Raw genomic sequence first — 21956 nt, 5'->3', positions numbered from 1 at the left:
AAGATTGTCAGTGGCCACATCAAGGAAATAGCTTTGAAGCTGGCAGGCAGAGCATCTTCATCTCTCAGGCAATATTGCTCAGCTACTGGCATTTCCAACCACTCTTTAAGCACTGGAAATGCTATGGGCCACATCACTGAGAAGCTGCAATCCCTCCTTTGAAATAATGGTCTGTCTCCCAGATACCCTCAAAGAACGAGCTCCAAAGCTTTTACCAGTGCATTTCTTCATCCTGGAGAAACAGGAGAACAATAGTGGAGAGATTTTTTACATATTCATTTTGTATAGAGACAGTATTACATCACTCTCACAACAACCAACTAATTTCACTTGTTTTAAATCTAAAGCTACGGTCAACGGGTGTGCCCTGCAGCAGGAAGTCCCGCTCTGCTACTTACAGAAGAGCATCGGGAAGTGGGCAGAGGTCTGAGAATTTAACATTTCTTGCTGTTAGAGACAGCAAGGAGCCTCTAAGGAGGGCTGTACGGCACATATGTAACGGAGGAGCGTCTAAATAGAAGCAGGTGCACTCTGGTGCTGGGTTACTGACTCCACTTGGCCCAGGAGCCTGCACTCCGGAAATGTTGAGAAGTCTTTAAATCCAATACAATCATTTATGAGGAGATTGACTGCAGCTGGCTATTCCCCCACATAGCCAGCTGACTGTGCAGCCAGGGAAGCTGAGAGAGCATCACATGCAACATATCTGTACATCTTCCCTGAAGTATCTGGCAATGAGAGAATCCCAGCCATTGATGGTCTGTAACCTAGCCAGCAGGAGCTAAACTGAGGATGAAATCTGAAAAGTCTGAACTGGAACTCAAAAGAGTTCATCAGGTAGCTGATATTTCAAGGGTTTCTTTATTAACTCTTGTCCAAATTAGATTTTAAGCCCTTAGGGGCACACACTTATTTACGAGGTTAGTAGTCAGCACTTAATGAATAATGAAAATTAAGGAGAAACTCTGGAAAGGACAGAAGAAAGATGCCTCCACTTCAGGGACTCTGGTAAGGGTGTAGTGGTCTTTCAGGCTTCAAGCGGGTTTGGCTGACAGGAAAGCCTTGCTATTGTGCCAGTGGGGGAACTTTATCATCTGCTGACTGTGGTGAAAATCTCAGAAACCCAGACTAGACAGGATGTCCCCAGGACAAACTCTAGACCAGGCAAGTTGAAAGGACTTTTACTGTTCCCTGCTACCATTAAGGGCTAACTGACACTATGTGTCTTAAGGCCAGGCTGGCTCAAATGGGTCTTCAGGGACTTGGTTAGTTTACTGATACACAGAGGCAAAAATAAATGGAACATGAAAAAAGGGCAAGATCTGCACTCTCAGGCAATCTTTTACCAACAGAAGTACACGTCCATTAGCAGTAACCTGTGCAGCGTGAGCTCCCATATTGCGCAAAACAGCATGGGACCTGTGAGCTACTTGGTTCCCACTGCTGTAACGCAGGCAGTGAGCTCCGTGGGTTTCTGTTACAAGAGAGAAGTCAGTGCTCAGGTACAGGTCCTGAGATCCCAGTGCCAAACCTGAAAATCCCTTCCTTTTCTGCTCTTTTGCAACTTCAAGATTCAGAAAGCCAGAAGGTGCCTCTGAAGATCAAAGGTATCTCTGTAGATTAAGATCTTTAATCTGCTAATGCCTATGGCCCTTTGAAGGAAAAAAAAAAGTCCAAGAAATCTCACTTATAGCTTGACTTTTTGGGGCGTTATGACCCCTGCATTTGTGTGGCACCAGGTAGAGACAAATGGAGGTCTTTGGTGTAATGCTAATAAAACCTATATTGTCGTAGCCTCTGTTCTTCTGCTCTGACATTTCCAGGTCCTGTTCCCTTCCAGTGTTTGTTATCAGCGCGTAGCAACAGCTCGAGGACAAGTGGAGCGCACCGTGCTGTGAGATCGTCTCAGCCAGGCAGCGCTGGGACCGCAACTGCGGCTGCTCCAACAATTACACGGGTCCTGGCTGTAGCAGCGAATGCTGGGGCTACTCCTGCCACCACTTTGCTTAATTCCTTCCCCAAGGCAAATCAGCACCAAAATTGCTGGGGGTGTGCGGACAGAAGGAGGAGCGATGTCAGTAGGTCTGCGTGTGCCATTCCTGCTCCGCGAGGACGTAAGCAACCAGTGCTGGAAGGCAGCCTGCAGGGCTCACCTTCCTGACTGGAGAAACCAAGGAGGACAATAGGAAGTGGGAACCAGAATAAGCAGTAGCATGGGGCAAGAAAAAGGAAAAAGAGTGAGAGAGAGCAGCAGTTAGAAGCAATGAGAAAGATGTTTCAGAAACATGACGAGTTTTATTAAAATCGCTCAACCAAATTATCTTGTAACAGAAGAACAGTGATGTTTAAGTAAAACTCTGGCCAGCCAACAGCAAGAGTGAGGTCATCCCCACCTGAGCCTGGGTGCCTCAGACAGAGATCTCATTTCTCTCTAACACCTGCTCCCAAAGCTGGCTTGTCTGTCTCTAAGGCACACGCACAACAGCGCAGCAGGCCCCTGAATGGGGCCTCTAGTTTACAACAGCCTTGTGGATTAAATTCCTTGACACAAACATCATAACATGTGTAGATATGCTGAAGACTCCTTTCATGCACCATCAAAAATTCCTGCTCAGCTCAGCTGGAGCTCTCTGAAATGCACACCCGCACGTCGGACTGGTGCTGTAGTACCTCCATGAAAGGAAGCAGCAGCTAGATTCCTGCTACAGGGTCGGCATTCTTTCTTAGTCCGGCATTGGAGGCCAAGCAACTGTACTCCGCAGAGCCCAGAAGGCCCGCTGATGAGCTAGGGGGAATGGTAGCGCTCCTCTTTTAGTATTAATTGAAGCAACACAGCTTTAACTGCGGTTCAGTTCGGAAAGCAGAACAGAGAAGCCTGGGAAGAATTCAGAGAATCAGCCAAGTGGAAGTACTAGCAGATGGATAACACTTTCTCATTCTCCTTTCTTAATATACTTTTCAAGGGACTCTGATGCTGAAGAAAGATAACAGAATGAAAGATAGAAAATGAGGACCTCTTCGTTATGCAGGCCGTGAGCAACACAGGCAGCAGCTATCATCCTGATCACATGCCTGGATTCTGTTTCCAATGTTATATCTAGGTCCATGAAAAGCCTTTAACTTCCATGCCCCTTCCTTCTACTGAGATGGCTAGGAATGAAAGTATTTATTCAGTAACCTTGCTGTGATTATATATATGTGTGTGTACTCCTACTGAGATCTGAACTGACCCCCTACCCCAACAGATGTATATACCTTATTACGTTTTCACTATCAGATAGTTAATAATCAACTGCCTGGGCTGGACTGGAACCAGCAAGCACCAACAGCAAAAAAATCCCATATCACCTTATCAGTGCCCTGAGCCATCTATCTGCTTTAGGCCTTGTCTAGATTAAAATAAAATTTCAAACAGATTAGCTACCATGTTCTTAGCTAAAGTACTTTAAAACACTGGCAATCCTTCAGAGCTTAGTACGTTTTACATGTGATCAAACATAGGAAACTGGGGAGCGTGGGGGGGAAGGAACATGTTTTTAAAATGGTGAACTATTTTAAATAGAGTTTAAAATGGTATCAGTTAAAACCACTTTGACTAACATTTTTTATATGCAACTCATCTTCTGAATTTAGAGACGACAATAGCATTCTGCGCTGATATTTCAGTCCTTGTATACCATAAATACACATTCTTTCTCATTGCTAGAAAAAAACACTCTGTTCTTAATCTCAAATCATGACATCGTTTTTCCCCAGAATCTTAAAAGCTGAAGGTCCCTGTTCATATCTTTACCCACAGATCTAGTTCCTAAGTCCATGTGTGTAGGGCTGATCTTGCCTTAAAAGAGTAGATGAGGACCCACCTTGCTGCTTTCTGGGTGAGTTCCATTGGGAAGTCAGGGCAGAGCAGCTGCAGCAGGCAGTGGTATTCCTGTGCTGTCAACAAATCTGCAGGAAAAAGAGAGGTGAGAACATCAGAATTCTCTTACAGGTTGTTCCCTCCCCTTGCTTCATTTCTAGGAAAAAACTCAAGCTCTCTTCTAGTCTCAGTTCAAGCAGACTGGATACTTCTGATGACAAAACTCCTAGCCTTATTCCCCAGACCCTCAGAGCTGGGCTGTGCAGATAGGAGTTGCCAGTGAACCAGGCAATCAGAAAGAAGCCTGATAAAGGGGAAATGCTGTTGAAGAGATTCCCTCAGAGAAACCGGTAACAGGTAGCACGGTGATTCAGTGTGAAAAAGAGGTAACCAAAACTGGGCAGTTTCAAGTGACAACACGGTTTGGTTTGACTTGAGGATAACCATGCGGAAAAAAGAATCATTTCAAAGTTGCTTAAATTTGCTGAAATTCACTGGCATGGTGACATTCACCACAATAAGCCTGAAAACCATCCACAGAACATCTGGCAGCAGTAACAAAGGCAAACAAGGTTTTGGGGTTGTATATGTAAGGCTACAGTGTATAAACCACAGACGTTATTACTTTGGCATTCGGTAAGGCAGCTGGACGGTCTCTTCTGGAATAACGTGTACGAATCTGGTCACTCTATTATAGGAAGCACAGAACAAAGATCCAAAAAACACAAGAAAAGCAATCAAATGATTCATGTTCTAGGGAGCTGCTTTGTGAAAGACTGGTCAAGAAAGCCCTCTGTGGTTCAGCAGGAGTCATAGAGGTGAATCTTAGGGAACTTTATAGGATCCCAAGGGAACGGAAACATACTGATGTCAAAAAGCCCTACATGATTGTATGTTCACAGTCCAAAAGCCTGTGGACTGGACTTACGGAGAAGACTAGCTGAACAGCAGCAATTTTGCAGTACTTCTATATACAGAAGAATGTCAAGTATGGAAGAAAGAGCCAGGGGTGGAAGTAGAGCCAAGCAGTAGTCAAGGAGGGAATCCAAAGGGCACAGGCACTAGGACTGAGGTACAGAACATCAGGTCTGTTACCACGGACACATCTTAGCCTTCCCTAGCCCCAAAACTCCCATCCAAATAATCAACCTTGTCCCAGGTGATAGCCACAACTTCTTCGTATCTCAAAGCTTGATAGTTCCACAAAACTAAGAGAGAACGCTACACCTCTGTCTGACGTTTCAAGAGGCAGGTATTCAATAGCAAAGGACATTTCACTGCGACATCCAACCCAGCCAAAGTAATGTTTTCAGTGCTGACTATTGAAATATTGCAGGATGACTGTCATCAAAATCAGGTTACAGACTTTTCCTTTACCTACATTATTAGTAAGGGAAGTGGAGGAAAAAAAAGAAAGAACTAACTCTTGTCTCTTCTGCTCAGGAAACTCTAGAGCTGAAAAACACTGTCATCAGGCTCTTCAACATCCATTTTGGATGCTGTCTAGAATTCTACACTTTGCACTGCTCTCAGGAGGACATTCTATCTCATGAAGCACCTTAGATTTAGGGTCATGCTATGAATAGATTATTTTGAATAATGAGTAGAAAAAAAATGTGCTCTGTCTGGAAAAGCCAACTCTGCAGCCAGAAATCTGCTGTAACAGAAGGAGGTCCCAGCCTGTGCTGAACTGCAATGCCACTGCAGGGATCTGTGCATCCTATTCTGCTATAGGGATAAGTACATCAGAATCTCTCTTCTTCCCAGATATGAACACTGAGCTGAATTCAATTTCTGTGATTGCACTGAAATGACAGATGTCTCAGAATATGGAGGGCACTATAACTTTTTTCTATTGTCATTTCTTACTAAAACACAGTTCAGAAGCTGCCCCTCATTGCAGATGCTTGCATATATGTCAGCATGTATCTGAGCTTGGAAGTTGCTATTTTGAACTGATTTTTCAGCCAAACGCCAACTGACTATTTCTACTTCGTGAAACGACATGGAGAAAAAAAGATTCTTCTTGGTTATTTTGTTAGTCCAACATTCATTTCTAGCAATGGAGATTTTGGTCCTAAGTTCTTTAAGAAGCAATCTGAGCAGCTAAGGTACGTGCAGGCTTCATGAAATGATCCTCAGCTAGCTCAGCACATAGAGCAGGTTAGGGAAACCAGAGAAGCTGGGCATAAAAAAGCCTCTTTTGAAACAGACACTTTCTCATAATTGAAGAGTATGGTATGGGCCTCTAACAACTACTCTTCAAGGCTTTCTAAATCTTGCTTTGAATAATGCTGAGCATTAAAATCTTGATCTTTGTCTAAAAAGTTTACACATTGGTCCTCAAGGAGTCACACCATTTGGAAGCTTTACCCAATACTCAGTTTACATTTCTGGTTTGCTTAAGTTCAAATTCCTGTTTATGCATCCTTGTTCACAGTCTCTGTGAGGTTCCTAGACAAAAGCAGCTTAACAGGGTAACTGGGCCCTAAGCAAGCATCAGTTTTGAGGCATAGAGATCTTTCACTTGCTGGAATTAACATATTTTAAAAACATAATAATAATTTATGATGTTTTTTTCTCCTCCCTCTTTGTATTGAGTCACAGCATCATCCTCACTCCTTGATCACAAAACCACAAAGCAACATACAGCTAAAGCACAAGTCTGCTCAAAAGGACTTTGGGAAAGGGTGGCAGAGATCTCTCCAGCCAGCACATCAGACAGTGATGTTTATACTCAGCACAAGTGAAGAACAAATTGCAGTTTCAGTCTTTGAGCAAGTGGTCTCTTTAGTTGGGAACTGCATACAAAGCTGAAGTGGTGCAGAGAAGCTCCTGCTGTAAAGAAAGAAGCTCATTCTTTACTCTTTCCTTCTCGCTGCTTGTGCCTGGAGCGAGGGCACCCTCAGATGAGTCATCGCAGTTTGCAGGCAGGCTCTCTCAGACCAGAACGCAACTCAGCCCGTAGACACCCCAGGCATCCGACCAATAAATCGTATCAGTTCTCAGACTATGGATGGGTACCTATTACACAGGAAGGGGGATCACCGCAGACCTTAGGAGGTGTCTACAGTTTGCTGTGATGACTGTTTTCCTATTCCCTACGGCAAGGTCAGTGAAGACCATGCAGAAAATTACATTTGCCCATGCACCATATTGTCTGCCAAGAGCTGCTTGGAATAAACAAGGGCAGTTTTGGTGCATGACCACATTGCTCCTTCCTGTCTCCAGGCCACAGCTGAGTAAATAGTGTTCAATGCTGCATGATGAAGAAAGAAAGAAAAGAAGGAAGGTACCAGTCAGAATGAGTGAAAACTGGAATCCACAACTGCTACTTTGGTTGCTACCACAAATTACTGTATCTCAAGTTCCAGTAACAAATGAAGCAAATCACAGAGTTTAAATCTGACCCCATAGCATAGGGCAGTGAGCTATATGCGCTCTACCATGCTCTCGCAGTGGAACAAACTCGATCGTACCGTGTGCTTAAGGATGGAGAGAGACTGATTGCAATCTGCATGTTAATCGTGTTCATTTACAGCTGAAAATAATGCTTTGCTCTTCTGCTGTAGAACAGTTAATCACCAAACTCCAGAGTGATTTTAAAACAGCAGTCCACTAAGGAGGAGCTGGGAGGCTTAACAGAAAAAGTAGAGGAAAAAGTAAATGGGTATGGCTGAAGTTGCAGAGGAAGCTCAACTGTTTAATCTCAATTTTTGCTGTACTGGTTGTCAAACACCTGCCCAGCCTGCTGCTACTGTGCTACTAGGAAAATGCAGGCTGTTCCCTACCACCTCTTACTGTCCATGATTAGTTTATTGGCCTTTAGTGCCTGGGGCAGACTCATCTGTACATTTCAGAGATACAGTGGAAAAGGATGTTTGTCCATGTGGGATAGTCTCGGAATACAAACACTGCTTTCTGGATAAAAATGGTCCCACACTTGAGAAGTATGGAGGCAGCTACTTCATATTTCCTTTGCTTTTAAAACATAGGCTCTTTTTACCACCCTGCTTTGCTGTTTGTGTGTAGCTAACAGGTAGCACCTAACGCAAAATGATGCAAACTTGAGGAATGCTAAATGATGAGTTTATGCTGCTATCAGTGTCCTGAATGGAGTGCAGTGCAGACATACCTGAGCTATCTTTAAACCAGTTGTCTTTCCTACTGACAGCAGCCCAGCCACAGAAGCCTGGAGCACAGTGAAGGCTGTAAAATCAGCCCAGGAAGCCAATAAATATTTAGGACTTAGCTTGAATTGCAGTCATTGCTGCTATATCTAGGCTGCTTTCGGCACAAAGGGTAGCTATCTACAGTGCTGTCACAACACTATGACAGCTATAAATATGCCAAAAGCAGTAGAAGAATATTTATCGCAGTTGGTGTATGAAATCTGACCCAAAAAGCCACATTAGTAACTCCCCAGAAACCGAAGGATTTCCTTGATGAATATAAATTAAAGTTCCTTATTCCCATCATATTTCATATACAACTACCCAAACAGGCTGGAGCCCTGAGCAATGTACCCTTCCCCTTTGGATTATGGTAGGACACAAAATTTCCATAGACTGCTTTTCTGCCACAGTCACGACGTCATTCAAGAGTCATAAAGTCAGAGAGCTGTAAATCAGTCTCCTAGAAATATAACAGAACAGCCTAATAAATAACCAAATGTAATTTTAAATGTCGGGAGAGTCTTTCTTGGCCTTTAGATTTTTAGGATTTCTGGTATAAATATCACATTCTTAGGATTCTCTCCGTATCTGTACAGTCTTGCAATCTTGTAAAGAATGAAAACAAAGCCCCTAAAAATAAAAGTCTAGGTGTTCTTGTGCTGCCTATGGGAGCTGCAATTTTACAAAAAAAAAATATATACTCATATATATAAACACATCTACTGATAACACTGCAACTTCACAACTCTCATTTGACTAATAGACTGCACTCTGCACGTCTCATTCACAGGATACTGATAACCTCACTTCCTCACCTCCCACACATCTAGCACTAATAACAAACAGAAAAATGAGAACTCTAGGAAAATGAATACATGCACAGAACTACACAGCATTACATAGTTGTGTAAAAAAAAAAAATTCTTCTTCTTCCTCATAAAACTTTAAACTTAATAAAAAAAATCTTCCTTAGTTAATCATTTATAAAATTTTACATTGAGAGATTTTATGAACTATCATGAAAAAGATCTGTTCCTGTAACTTGAAGAATTAATAAGAATTTTTAAGAAAATAAAAACATTCAAGTACTGTTCCTTTGACTAATTCTTTATTATTTTTTTCACTGACAAGAGGAGAGAGAAAATAAACAAAAACGAGATCCGGAACGTGCATTTGTCTTATTTTAAAAACTTATTTTCTTTATTTTTCAAGCAAATTAGAAAATAGTCCTAAGACCATAGGAAAATCAAAAGAAAACTGTCAGAGACCTAACAGTTACTTTTAAGTGACAGGAAAATGTACTGTAGCCAAAGATTTCTGCCAGGTTAGCTCAAAACCAGCTTCCCTTTTTTAAGGGAGGTTTCTAGCAAATATTTTATAGAGTGCAATGGTCAGGTCTGTTTCACGGATCAACACAAGATCATGTGCTTTACATGGAATTTTGGACATATGAAGCTTTAAAGCACTAGTTTTAATAACTGGATGCATTACCTCTGCCTTGCTAATGGTGCAGGTCAGGAAGCAGCTAAGACAGTCTAAAACCTTCCTCTCACTGAAAGGGTCCCCTCTACCCTTCTTCCCTTTCCCCCTCTTGCAGCTGGCCACATGGTTCTGAACGACCCCTGGTACCAGCTCTGGAGTTCAGCAGACCCTTTATGAGAAAATTCAACTTTTCCCCGTGGCTAATGAATTGAACCGACTTTCAAAAATACGTGATGAAAGCTTGTGCAAAGTAAGCTGTGGAGAGGTGCAGGGAAGAGAGAAGGTAGAGGGAGAGCAGGACCTCCCCTTTTCAGCAGAGATAAACCTAGGCAGGCTCAGGTAATTCCCTGCTTAAGGTGTTTTAATTCATAAGTCTGGGATATGCAATCCTATTGTCATAGGATTAATGATCCTTCTAATTAAAAGTAGGTTCAGGTCAGCTGGCTGAATTTGCATTACACTGCTAAGACAGTTTGTTAACACTGCTATCAGATACACTCCTAAGATCAAATTCTGGCATCCTTACTATATCCAAGCAGGCAGCTGACTGCAGGTTACTCACAAATCCCATCTGCTCTTTCCACGGATACCATTTAGGTCCTTCCAGAACGGATCTCAGGGCATCCTCAGGAAGACTCAGGACCCTGGAAGACTGTGTCTGACACAACAGCAAAGGCAGGCAGGATAACTGAAGAATTCAGAGTTGCTAAAGTTTGGCTCTGTGGGTGAATTCTTCCTGAAGAGTACTCGAAGCACTGGCTGCACGCTGGATTGCCTCTACTGACCTGAGAACATTTGCAAAATCCTGCCAGAACCAGATGTGAGAGAGCTGCTGCAGGCAGCTAGCCTTCACAAGGTGTTTTGGAGCCTAGCTGCAAACAGTAGTGTATTTAGGTGACTCCTGATGACAAGAGGTAGAAAGATCCAGCTTTGGATGTGAAAAAGAAGAAAAGAGTGACAGAGATTTAGTGAGATTTGCCTGGAACAACCTGTGTCAGACTCAGGACAAATATAGTGGAGAGCTAAAGCAGACTGACCTAAAAAGATTTGTTGGGGGAGTGCTGAAAGAGAGAACAGTTTGAGAGGATTAGCACTGCGGTTGAGCAGAAAGCTAGTTTTAAGGCACTCAGGTAAGAAGGAAAAGATACAGCTGCAGCTGAAATAAAGAATAAAAGCATTAGTCCTGAAGGGAACCTGAACAGTTCATATGAACAGTAAATTCACTGAACAGCTGGCTTATTACGGGCAAAGCTCCAGTAGCACCACATTTTGACTGAGCTAAAGATTTTATTTTCTTAGAATAAAATCCTCTAGATGGTGTGATTATTTTTCTGCCCCTTGATCTTGAGCCCTTTTATCAATAAGCCACTTGCCAGATTAACAATAAAACTTGAATCTATATAGAACTGCTCCAATTCTATCTCCAAAATCCAGAATCTTGCTGTTTATGCAAACTTTCAATCATCCTCTAGTTCCTTTCAAATTCCCTGTAATTATCCTGCAGTATAAAACATTTCATGTGGCAGAATTACTTCAGCTTAGAGCGAATGTTACTCAGGGCAGGATGAGCTGTGCCAAAGGTACAGTCCAAAGCTATCATGTGGCATGCTTATGTGGCTAGCATGGCACATCCAGAAACTCAAGAATTTAAACTTTCATTAGAAACAAAAAATGTTCTCAACTCTCATGGTTGTAAAGAAAACATTCCAACAGTGGAAGAGTTTAACCATCATCAGTGTGGTATCCCTGAACCCACAGACAGTCTGAAACATAACTCAAGTATGAACTTTCCACCTACTTTGGGAACCCTAACTCTAAAACCTAATGAAACATTAAAGGCAACGTTAACTCCTTCATTTTGTGTTTTAGCTATAGGCTGGGACTTTGAATGAAGCTGGATTTTAAAGAATTCAGAGTTCTTGAAGTGCAAGAACAGCAAATAATAAGGAAGAAGACGTAACCACAACTTCTGACAGTATTTTCAGAAGTAGAAGATAGAAGATAACAAACGAAAAGGGATGGTTTAGATTTCTCAATCTATTACTGACTACAGCAAACAAATAGTAGATAAAACTTTATTTGCTACATAGACTTCCAATTTTCTCCATGCAGCCTTCTTTCACGTTTGCAAAGATAATTTTTTGTATATTCAGAAGCATGTATAATCCTAAAGATATGCTCAGCTCTTTGAGTATGATCCAAAAGGACAGTTAGCCTTCTTCAAAGGACATAGGCCTGAAGCTGGTTTGGTGGACTAAATAATAAAAATTTATGGCTTTCCATCATATTTAGAGGCATTACAAAGCCAAGTAAGAAATGTTAGGCATACCCTAACATCTGAAGTTAAGCGTGAGCATCAATATGCTGTATATTCTTGGGTAACTGTAAACCTGTGACCAAGCAGAAATTACCCCTGGTAATCCTCAGCCTGTAGGTACCTGACAAGGGGAACAACATCAGATAATAACAGGCACTTTAATCCATCAAATATACACATAGCAAAAACAAAACAAACAAGACTGGCTCTTAATACAGGTGAACTTGAAAATCAGAAATAAGGTACAATTACAGAGTGAGATTAATTTAAAACTAAAATGCTGCGACATTTGGCATTCTTTGTGTGTCATCTGTGAAACCATTTTTTTCATTTCACCATCATGTCACTGAAGATGCAGCTAGCAGATCTTCCAAATGATAGGTGAATTAAGAGAGAGAGACTGCCTCTATCTTGTTCAACAGTTGATTTTCCTCACTTTGAGGAGATTTCAGTCTCTCATTGGGAAAATAATCAATCCAATGCCAGAGCTAAGTGGTCGTGTAAACAATAAGGAACAAACATTCCCGTAGGAGTTCTGGCCATCTGGGGGGCAGACTGCTCAACCACTTGAAACGGGACCCACAGCAATCTTAATAGTGAGCTACAGGAATGCCGGCAACACTTCACTGGAGGGGACCAGCAACATTTCCCCAAGCTCTCAAACAGCATCAGTAATCTTTAGGCAAGATGTGGATCAGGCTCTATTCAAGAAAACAAGTTGTCATTAAGCTTAAGATCTTCAAAACAACTAAAGAATTCATAGCTACACATCACGAGAAGGGTAGAGCAAAGGGCAGGTGGTATGCAGCTGCATCTCATGCAACACAGGACCTTACGTACAACCCCCCCTCCCTCAGATGCATACTAGGTCTTGTGACAGTAATGGGACCATGGCCAAGGACAGGCACGGAGTCTTCTGTTACTGCCTGCTATTTTCTTTCTGTTTTGGGAGCCCTGAGAAGTAGTTGGCTGGCAGACAGCTCATCTGTGTCATGCACAGAGGGCCTGGGAGCAGAAGAAAAGCTATGGCATTGTCTTAGAAAGAGGAAAGAAAGGACGTACGATGAACTCTGGAAATGCTGCAGAGTGCTGTAGCAATTTCAGGTCAAAGAACTCCTTGACTTACAGTTTCTTTCTAGCCTGACCTTTCCAGGAAACACCAACAAAAGGTTCTGGTGAACCAGTTCCAGTAGAATCAAGTATTTCAAATACATTGAATTTCCCAAGCATTTCAGACTTCCACATGGCACATATAAAGCATGAAGTGCAACGGTCAACAGTTTCCCCAGAACAATGAATGAAGCTGGAATGTTTTGGACTTTTATCTACTGTTTCAGAAGAGGCTTTCAGGGAACAATGCAGTTTCTACAAGCACCCTATGGAAGACTGACAAAACATTTCAGCATAATTTAGTATGCCATTATGCAAAGCAGTCAACTCATTGTGGATGAAGCTCGCTGTGATCCACAAAGCACTGAATGGTCCGGCACATCTTTCTCTGTAAACTTGTGTTCACCTGGGTCAACAACTTGACTTAAACATGAACCTACCAAGAACGGAAAGCCATTCATAGTCCAGGCCATTCTTTGGCTGCACTGCACAGTACATTTATATATAGGTTTTCCACAAACTATGCTGTACAATCCTAAGCACCCAGACTGTTAGCTAGTTTTCTCCAATTTTCTTTTACTAATTATAATGCTGAGGAAAACAGTGTGAAAAGACTTTTTTTTAGGAGCTTCTGAGTCAACAGTTAAAGCCTCTATTCATAGAAACAAACACTGGAGTACACGAAGCCATGGCTTGACAATGTTTTTCTGTCACGTAAAATGCTCTTGAACACTCTGAAACTAAATCTCTTTTATGAGTGTAAAAACCTAAGAAGAAAATGAACCCGCAACTAAACGAGTCAATAAGAGAACTGGTTGGAGAAAGGTTATCCGGTTAATGACAAGACAGCAGAAGTCACCCTTGGTTATTTAGAAGGAAAGGCAGTGGAGCATGTAAGCTCCACAGAGTGTTTGCAGCCCATTACAATAACAATGAGCTAGATTAATGATTATAAATGACTACCACTACAGAACTGGTCTGAATGCAGAGCAGAATGAATGCACTAAGAGAAACCTGAAACAACAAGGCATCCAACCACCCCTTTTGGTGGTATGCTTTTGGCCAAGGTTCTGTAACCTCAATCTTGATTTTAACTCTTAAATACTCTAGTGAGCAGTATGCCCCCACCACACACACAGAAGAGAGAAGGGAATAAGTTAATTTTATCTGTATTTCCCCTACATTTTAAAACAAGAACTTATCACAAACATTCACTAAAAAAAATAGAAATTGTTTGACATTCTTTAAATTTCAGCCCAGCAAGTTCTAAACTCTTCATATGTCCATTAATTCAGGAAGTTTAATATGGACAGCATGCATTTCTGTCAAAATTTAACTTAAATGCCATCTATTTTACGGTGTAATACATTTCCATGGACCATCTACCATGAACCACAAATTAAGATTATTTTGCTGGAGGAAGGTTCAAGCAAATGCCCTAAATTCTCCAGCATTATGTCCTAACACTGATGGTATGCATATATTATGGTAATCAGGGAAGTGTAAGGAATTAGACAAAAGAGTGCCTCTTGTTGCCAAAAGAAAAAGGACACTCTCTTGTTGCTGCACAGGATTTTCTAGAGAAAACAAAGGCCATCTACTGGAGAACAAATGTAGAGATAAATACATACTGTAATTCTTGCTTGAAGACACTGAAAATAGCTAAAGTTCAGTTGTTTAATCTTTTTCAACCTCATAACAAGGTGAGGCTCTTCAGCTGGCAGCGTGAAGATCTTTATGGAGGGAGCAATAAAAAGGAGTATCGCTCAACTGATTAATGGTGATAGCTTAGCATAGTGAGCAAATGATTTTGATGAGTTACGATATAGAAGTGATTTCTCCTCAAGGAAGCATGATCAATACTCTGTGTAAACTCCCGGATGACTTTTGCTGCAATGCAGGCTACTGAGAAGAGAATCAAAGACAAAACAGAACCAGAACTTTTAAGAGATGTAGGGCTATCCTTATTTGGGAAATAAATAATAATAAAAAAAAAAATTGCAGGAGTCCTAATACCCCCAAAACAGTTACTGCTTACTAACTCATTTAATGACAACAGTAAGAGAGACCATCCATAGTGAGTAACACTATATTAACCTTTACTAGCAGCTGGATCCTCACTTACATTGTTCTAACACAACTGTACTCTTTGTGGTTTTGCTCTTACATTTTTTTTTGTCTCTTGTGCAACAATATCCTGACTGTTCAGCAAAAAAACCATCATGGAAATGCAAGTATGATAAACCCTCAGAGTGGGAGTCAAGATGAAAGCTGCTCTTTAAGCATCTCCAGCCATTAAAGACTTACAAAACACATGTTCCCTTTATTTGCTGCAACATTTGCCCTTCTTTTCCCATTTGATGGTGAGACTTATGGAACAAGTCTGAAAATCAGATGGTGCAAATCATACAGCAATATAGCATTAAGGAGTACTTAAACGTAATGTATTTCAGCATATGTTCTTGACTCAAAGGAAATATGCCGGATCTTTCAAAGCAGAGCTTAAAAGTTGAGGTCCTGTTTGCTCCATGCAATTATAAATGTTTCTTCATGCTGCCTTGTTGGGAAAAAAATTGCTTCCTGGTGTTTCTGGCAAAAGAACTGTATCTAAACACACTACATCAGATGTAGCTGCATTTTAGTAGCACTCTGTGAAGTGAATGGTAAAAAAATAAGTAATAAAGATGCTATATACACATATTGATTCAGATTCCTCTCACTTTCATGCCACATTTTAAGGTAACATCCATCCCTCCAGTTGTCTTTCACATGAGTTATCTCCTGTCTGGATCTATTTCAGGCTTTGCTGTTGCAGGTCCACACCCACATGTAGCACTGAGGGCTCTGAAACTAGTAGTGCTAGCTTTTAAGAGATTCAGGATTAAATAAAATTATTAACATATAGTTAATGGTCCCAAAGGAAAGCTGAAAATATTCCACCTCCGAAACAACTCCTCATTTATTACAGAAATACAGAAGTGGCTCTCTGGACTTGAGAACCTGGTTCCAAGTGCCAAACCAAGGCTTTACTTACAAACTCCTGGAATCAGAAACTGACAGAAAGAACAGGGCCCTGGAGGATCCATGCTGGTGGGCAACAAACAAAACGCTGAAGTTCAAGGCTTCTAATTATCTTCACTAATATGGGATATGTTTGGAAAGTCACTTTACATGACATGTTTATCAAGAGAAGCAAATCTTCTCGCTATTTACTTTTGCTCTTTCCTTTTAGGAGGATGTCTTCTGGCGTTTGCTAGAGAACAAACAGATGAGAGCTGCAAAGGGAAATAGACTGAAAGCCTTTATGTGCACATCTCATTTTCACTTCCAGCTCTGTATACACAGCTGTGACCAGAACAGACTTCTGCTGAATGAAGGACACAGTTCTGCATCCACTGTCACAGCACAAGGAAAATCATCATTTCTTCCTTAGCAGTTAAGGTTTGAAATAACAAATCAGTGAATTATTTGGAAGTTTAATGAGCCTTTCTTCTGATTTCCTTTTCTTTTTGAACTGCTGTCTGTGCCACTCTGAAGTCTTCCCAAGAATACAGTGTAGATTTGAAAGCTTTTCAATGCTAGACAGATTAGATTCTAATTTCAATGTCTGAGTGAAAATTTTAACTATTCTAGACGTTAAAAGGAAGCAATGGAAATGCTTTTTATTATAACTACTAATAAACACAAAGAAAGCTATACAACTACTAGAAATTTCTGGTATAGCAGGAATATGTGGAGATGCTTGAGTAGAATTTGTGGCCTCAGACAGTTTCTGCCTTCAGATAGTAAAGAGAGGTAGGGAGAGAGGAGTTTTGACTGCATAAGACTCATTCGCTGTATAACAAGCAAGTCTAATTTATTATTTGTCTTTCCAGTATAAAACTACTTCCTTGAGAATGCAGTATTTTAATTTTTTTAAGTGTGAATACTGCTGGTCAGTAACAAACAAGATTGGTACTTTGCAGTAATGACATATCAGCATATGGACACATCTGACTCAAAAACATCCAAAAGCTAGAGTAGGAAAAATCACTGAAAGTAGGGGTGAATTTAATGCAGGTGAAATATTAAGCAGAAAGATAAAAATATTCCTGATTTTCTCCAAAAAGTGACAATGTTCAGCTGAGTCACAGATCCGTCACAGTGCAAACAGCGCTTGCTGTGCCATAGGAAGTCTGGGATTCAGTCACAATTCCACCCCTTTTTGGGAATACAAGAAAAGAATACAGTGATCTACTTATGCATGCTTGGGGCACTTAATAACCGGTTAAAAGTTAATGTGTAACATTATAAATAGAGATCTATAATCACCTTTTGAACTGGGCTATCTTGGTCTGCAAGTATAATGACGATAGAAGATATGGCATGAATGAACCATCTAGGTGACTGAACAGTTTTGAAAAGACCAAAGTTGATACCGTCCCCTGAACACCTGGGACAGCAGTTACTAGTACATTTGCAGGTCACCACTCCTCTCTGCAGAGACTGGAAACAAATAAAACAAAAAAGCAAAGCACCAGCATTCCCATTTCCCCAAAGCAGATTAAGATCGCTTGGAGAAAGAAGATGGTTCCTTATCAGGGAAAACCCAAGACTGCCAGTGATCTGTGATACAGAAGCAAACAAACATGAAAAGTGAAATGTGGAAGTGGCTGGAGCCACTCTGAACTTATGAACTCTGCCTGACCCTCAGGTGGAAGATGGCAGTATACCTTATAAACAAGCCTCTAAAGTTTTCTTTAAACATTTTTCTCTAGAGAGCTTGGAAGCACCTATTGCTAGCATTAGTACCTCAGAGAGAATGGAAGTACAGGCAGCAAGTTTCAGTCAGACCAAACACTGGGTTCTGCTTAGGCAAAGGTACAGCAAAATCAGGAACCAAGCATGCAACAAGAAAATCATAATTATTCCACCCTGCATCAGGTTGGAGACTAAGGAAGAAAGATGCATTGAGTTACATAAGTTCAACAATTCATCCACTCTGGTAACTGTGACTGCTTACTTCTCACTGTGCACCTGGCAATATTGATGTAACACACAAACATAGGTCTTTCCTTTTCTTAAGATGATGAATCGCAGTCCTGAATGTGATATTTTGCCTTTCTCACTATGAACTTTCCCACTAAGAACTATGAGCTATAGCTGAAGTAGCACCCATAAAGCAAAGGAACTTCTTACCTCTTGTTTACTTACACAAGAAAGGAACAACCTTGTTCTCTTCTCTTAAATTACAAATTACATCCCCCCAGACTTTTCACCTTCAAAGCTTTGGGTCACGAGAGACTCAACTGTCACAGTATGCCAACAGAATTAGAGTACCTAATGTAATCAGAGACCTGGGGATAGACTGCTGCCCTTTTGGTACGGAACATCAGGAACACTATCACACATTTGGTCAGCTACCCAGCGCTAGCTAGATACTTCAATAATCTCAAAATAACATTGAATATTTTTCTCATTGATTTGGCTGGGTAGATTATAACTGAAAGCCTAATTGTGCATCTTTGCTAACAGTCTGTATGAAAAACCATACAATAAATGAATGGAATCCCAGAGAAATCTGAGAGCGCTGTGAGGCAGACAGTCACTAGTGTTCTAAACAAAACCTCCCTTTATTAAATTGGTGAATATCTTAATTTTTAAAATATGGGGACGTGTGTTTCTATTTCTAGGGTTTTCCTTTCCTGTTCCAAGACAGATCATTGAAGCATCTCATGATATTGGAGCTGAAAATCAGCTGTACAGAAGGAAGGTCTTTAAGTGATAGTACACGATACTCCATTTAACAGCACTTCTGTGCCAGTCTGCATAATGAGAAGGGGATGAAAAGCAACCGTTTTTCTTCATGTACAGCTCAGTAAGGACAGTTCCAAGCCTGCCACACAAAACTTCTTTAATAATGCAATCCAGTGCCTTTGATTTGAGGAACACGCAAAAGAATAAACAACCTATTAATCTAAATTTTCTAGTTTGCCTGAAAGTACAAAGCGGCAATGAACAAACCTCTTGGCTACATTAAGTGTACTGAAATGCAAAACGGCTTCTTTTCTCACCCTACAGTTACTCAGGAAAAAAGAGGGGGGAAAAGAGGGAAGGGAGAGAACAGGCAAGGGAAGCAGAAATAGTTTTAATATAAATTGCTCAGTCAAAACATGGGGCATAAAGAATTCTGAAGAAGGCTTTCAAGTATTGCCACACGAAGGCACTTTAATGCAAGTGGATGTGCTCAGAAGATGAGTGCAGGAGATAGCATTACTTCGTAAAGAGCAAGAATCCTCAGGCTAACCAGCTCTCAATTGAGCTGGTACTGTCAAGATGAAGGAACCAATGGTAGCAGTTTGATTAATGTTTTCAGCGGTTTTGTTTGTTTTGGGAAGCTTCAATACAAAATACAGGTGAACACCTTGATTAATGTTAGTCTCCTGACTGTCTGCAGTGGTGTGCTTTGCTCTGTTATTCTAATGTACTTGCAGTCGGCAGAGGTGCTTTCATTATCCATCCCCAGGTTTTAGCAGCTGAAATGGAATTGTTCTAGAAGCACTGTCAGTCTGACTCAGAGCAAGCCTGCTGTGCCTGAGCACTACCAGTTTGGTTGGAGGATATGTTTAGGCATTTGGCTAAATGGTTTTGGCAAAAGTTCTTGCTTCCCCTATGGCCGTTTTCACAGCTTGAGAAGGGCAAAGAGATATTAAAGACAAGCAGCTTTACTACACCTATGGTTTGGGTAAAACATGGATAGTTTCAGTCAAACTCTTCTATGTACAGAAAATTACAATGTACGTAGGAAAGTTAGAGAAGGAAAAAAAAGTAAAAAGCTGCTTCATTGTCTAACATAAATGGGCTTTTGGAAAAAGCGGAAAAAGTTTTCTGACAGCTTGGGATGAACAGAAGAACCATGAACTGAGAAAAGGGTAGGACTGATGCCTCATAGGATTTCATTAATAGCCTTGGGTTAGACATCTATAATACTTTCTGTATCAAAAGTTCAGTGAGAGGCTCTAGATACCTGCAACCAGGGTATTTTTGGTAAAACATTATTTGAGCCAATATACTAGTCATCTTTTTGCTTCAGCATGCGGTTAAATCCAGACGTGACAAATTTAGCAAGCTGTTGGTAGCTTATGCCACAGTTGTAAACAAGAGACCCGAGCTTATATATAAAGTGTTTTCTGAGGAACAGAAGCTTTACGGCATTAAGAGTGAGTTTGGCCTCCTAGGCTCTTTATGGCACTACCAAGAAAAGCCACAGTACAAACCCAGCTTTCAGACGGTCATCTGCTGAAAAGCTCAGTCCTCCTCCCTGCTCTTCATGCCTATCTTCTCCACAGCTGCTTATACAGCTCCATTGTGAACGGGTCGAGAACCTGATTAAACTAACTTTTTTTCCAGGTTGTTTTTTTTTATTTGGATTAGCTCTGTGCTGTCTTCACCACATAGCCAGCTTTGCCACCACAGAGGAAGGGAAAGAAACTGGTAGCGCAGAGGAGGCCAGGACTACTCCTTCCCTCAGCAATGCCAACCTAAAAGTGCTTATCTAACCACAGTTGCCTTCCTTGGAAAGAGGCAGTTTCCTTGCAAGCAATCTTGTAGAATAGTCTGGCTTGGCACAGGCCTGTCCATAAAAGTCTCCTCCTAATTCTCCCATGTCCAAAAGCAATGCATCATCTTCCTCAGAATGCAATCCATAAAACATCCCTACTTCCACAGAAAAGAGGACAGAGCGACAGACAATATTTTATGGCTCTAAAAATGATAGCAACTACGATTAGAAAATGCAAATGAAATCCATAATATTCCTGGTTTAAAAAAAAAAAAGGATAAATGTCAACACTGGCGAAAAAGCAGGAAATTAATCTCTTGGAGAGTAAATTTAACTATCTTCTGCATCATGCAATTCTAAATCATTAAGGAAATAGCTTATGGTTATTAAAAGCTAGAGAATTAAAGGGATAAATCATTCTGAATTTATCTACTGAAGAATCTCTTACAAGAGTAAAAAAATCATACTAAATTTAGTGAACAAGTGCCAGATGCTTCCAATTATACCCTCCAGTAGCCACCATCTGAAGAAATTTAGGGTCATCTTAATTAAGGACAAATGAATCTTAACCAGACACTTTAGTACACAGCAATGGTCTGTGAACCTCTGTTTTGTAGCATTCAGAGGTTGAATTTTCAAGTTTTATTAAACAAGATGGGAACATCCCTTGCTCTGGGCAAAAAAGTCATTAGATGCAGCTAGTTCCACCCTGTCTCTCTTACGCTTTTGTATTTGACTTGGAAAGGAGCGTCTCCTTCAAAAGTGCCATGTCTGCCTTAAGGTTTTCCAACTGAGTCAATTTTCTTTCCTAGTAATGGGACTACTTACCCTTTTGAAGTTTTTTTTCCTTACTTTTTTTTTTTTTTTTTAGAGTTACTCATGATTATCAGGTGGTTGAAAGTGTAATAATTAATTCTAAAAAATTACCAAATCAGACTTCTCTGCAGAGAGCAGATTATTAATAGCTGAAGAGTTCAAAATTCTGAAAATCCACCCACACTTGAATTGACATGTCAACATAAGGCGTATTTTGCCTTTACTGTCGGTTTCTATCACTATTTAGTAGAATTACTATTCAACTTTATGAACAGAAAATGGCATTACAACAAACTTCTCTAATATGTGTAAATTGCAAGAACTGCTTTTGGATCTTCACAGTCTAAAAGTCTATTTTTCCACTCAATAGAGTAAAATAAGAGCAGGGATCAGGAATAGAGTAAAATAAGAGCAGGGATCAACCAATTTATAGATTAACAACCCTTTTAGGAACTTTACAACATTGCCTACATACTGAAATTCTAATCTGATGTTACAATTTCCCATTTCAAACTGAAATTTTCCCTGTTTACATCTTCACATGTTTCGGAAGTCATGCAAAGAATTAACAAGTTTTGTCCCAGCTGTTACCAAATTTCATATACATCTAATAGAATGAACATAAGAAAAATTACCTATTAGGCTATTTCTTCAGTA

General features: G+C 40.6%; 1 protein-coding gene across 5 annotated transcripts in view; it reads right to left on the bottom strand.

Annotated features, from left to right (window-relative positions):
• The window catches only part of CSTPP1 (centriolar satellite-associated tubulin polyglutamylase complex regulator 1), a 116637-nt gene that overhangs the window by 46770 nt on the left and 47911 nt on the right, over positions 1 to 21956 (bottom strand). For all 5 annotated transcript variants that reach the window (XR_014585428.1, XR_014585429.1, XR_014585430.1 and 2 more), the window contains exon 4: positions 3864 to 3948. Coding sequence is in view for 2 of the 5 variants with exons in the window: in XM_083839512.1 (XP_083695638.1) it covers positions 3864 to 3948 (85 nt within the window). In the remaining 3 variants the exon portion in view is untranslated. The remainder of the gene's footprint in view (positions 1 to 3863; positions 3949 to 21956) is intronic.

This window comes from Anser anser (genome assembly GCF_964211835.1).
Source record: "Anser anser genome assembly, chromosome: 5".
In the NCBI taxonomy this organism is placed as follows: Eukaryota; Metazoa; Chordata; class Aves; order Anseriformes; family Anatidae; genus Anser; species Anser anser.
Note: the sequence above shows the minus strand (reverse complement) of the source record. Positions and strands in the feature narration are given on the sequence as shown.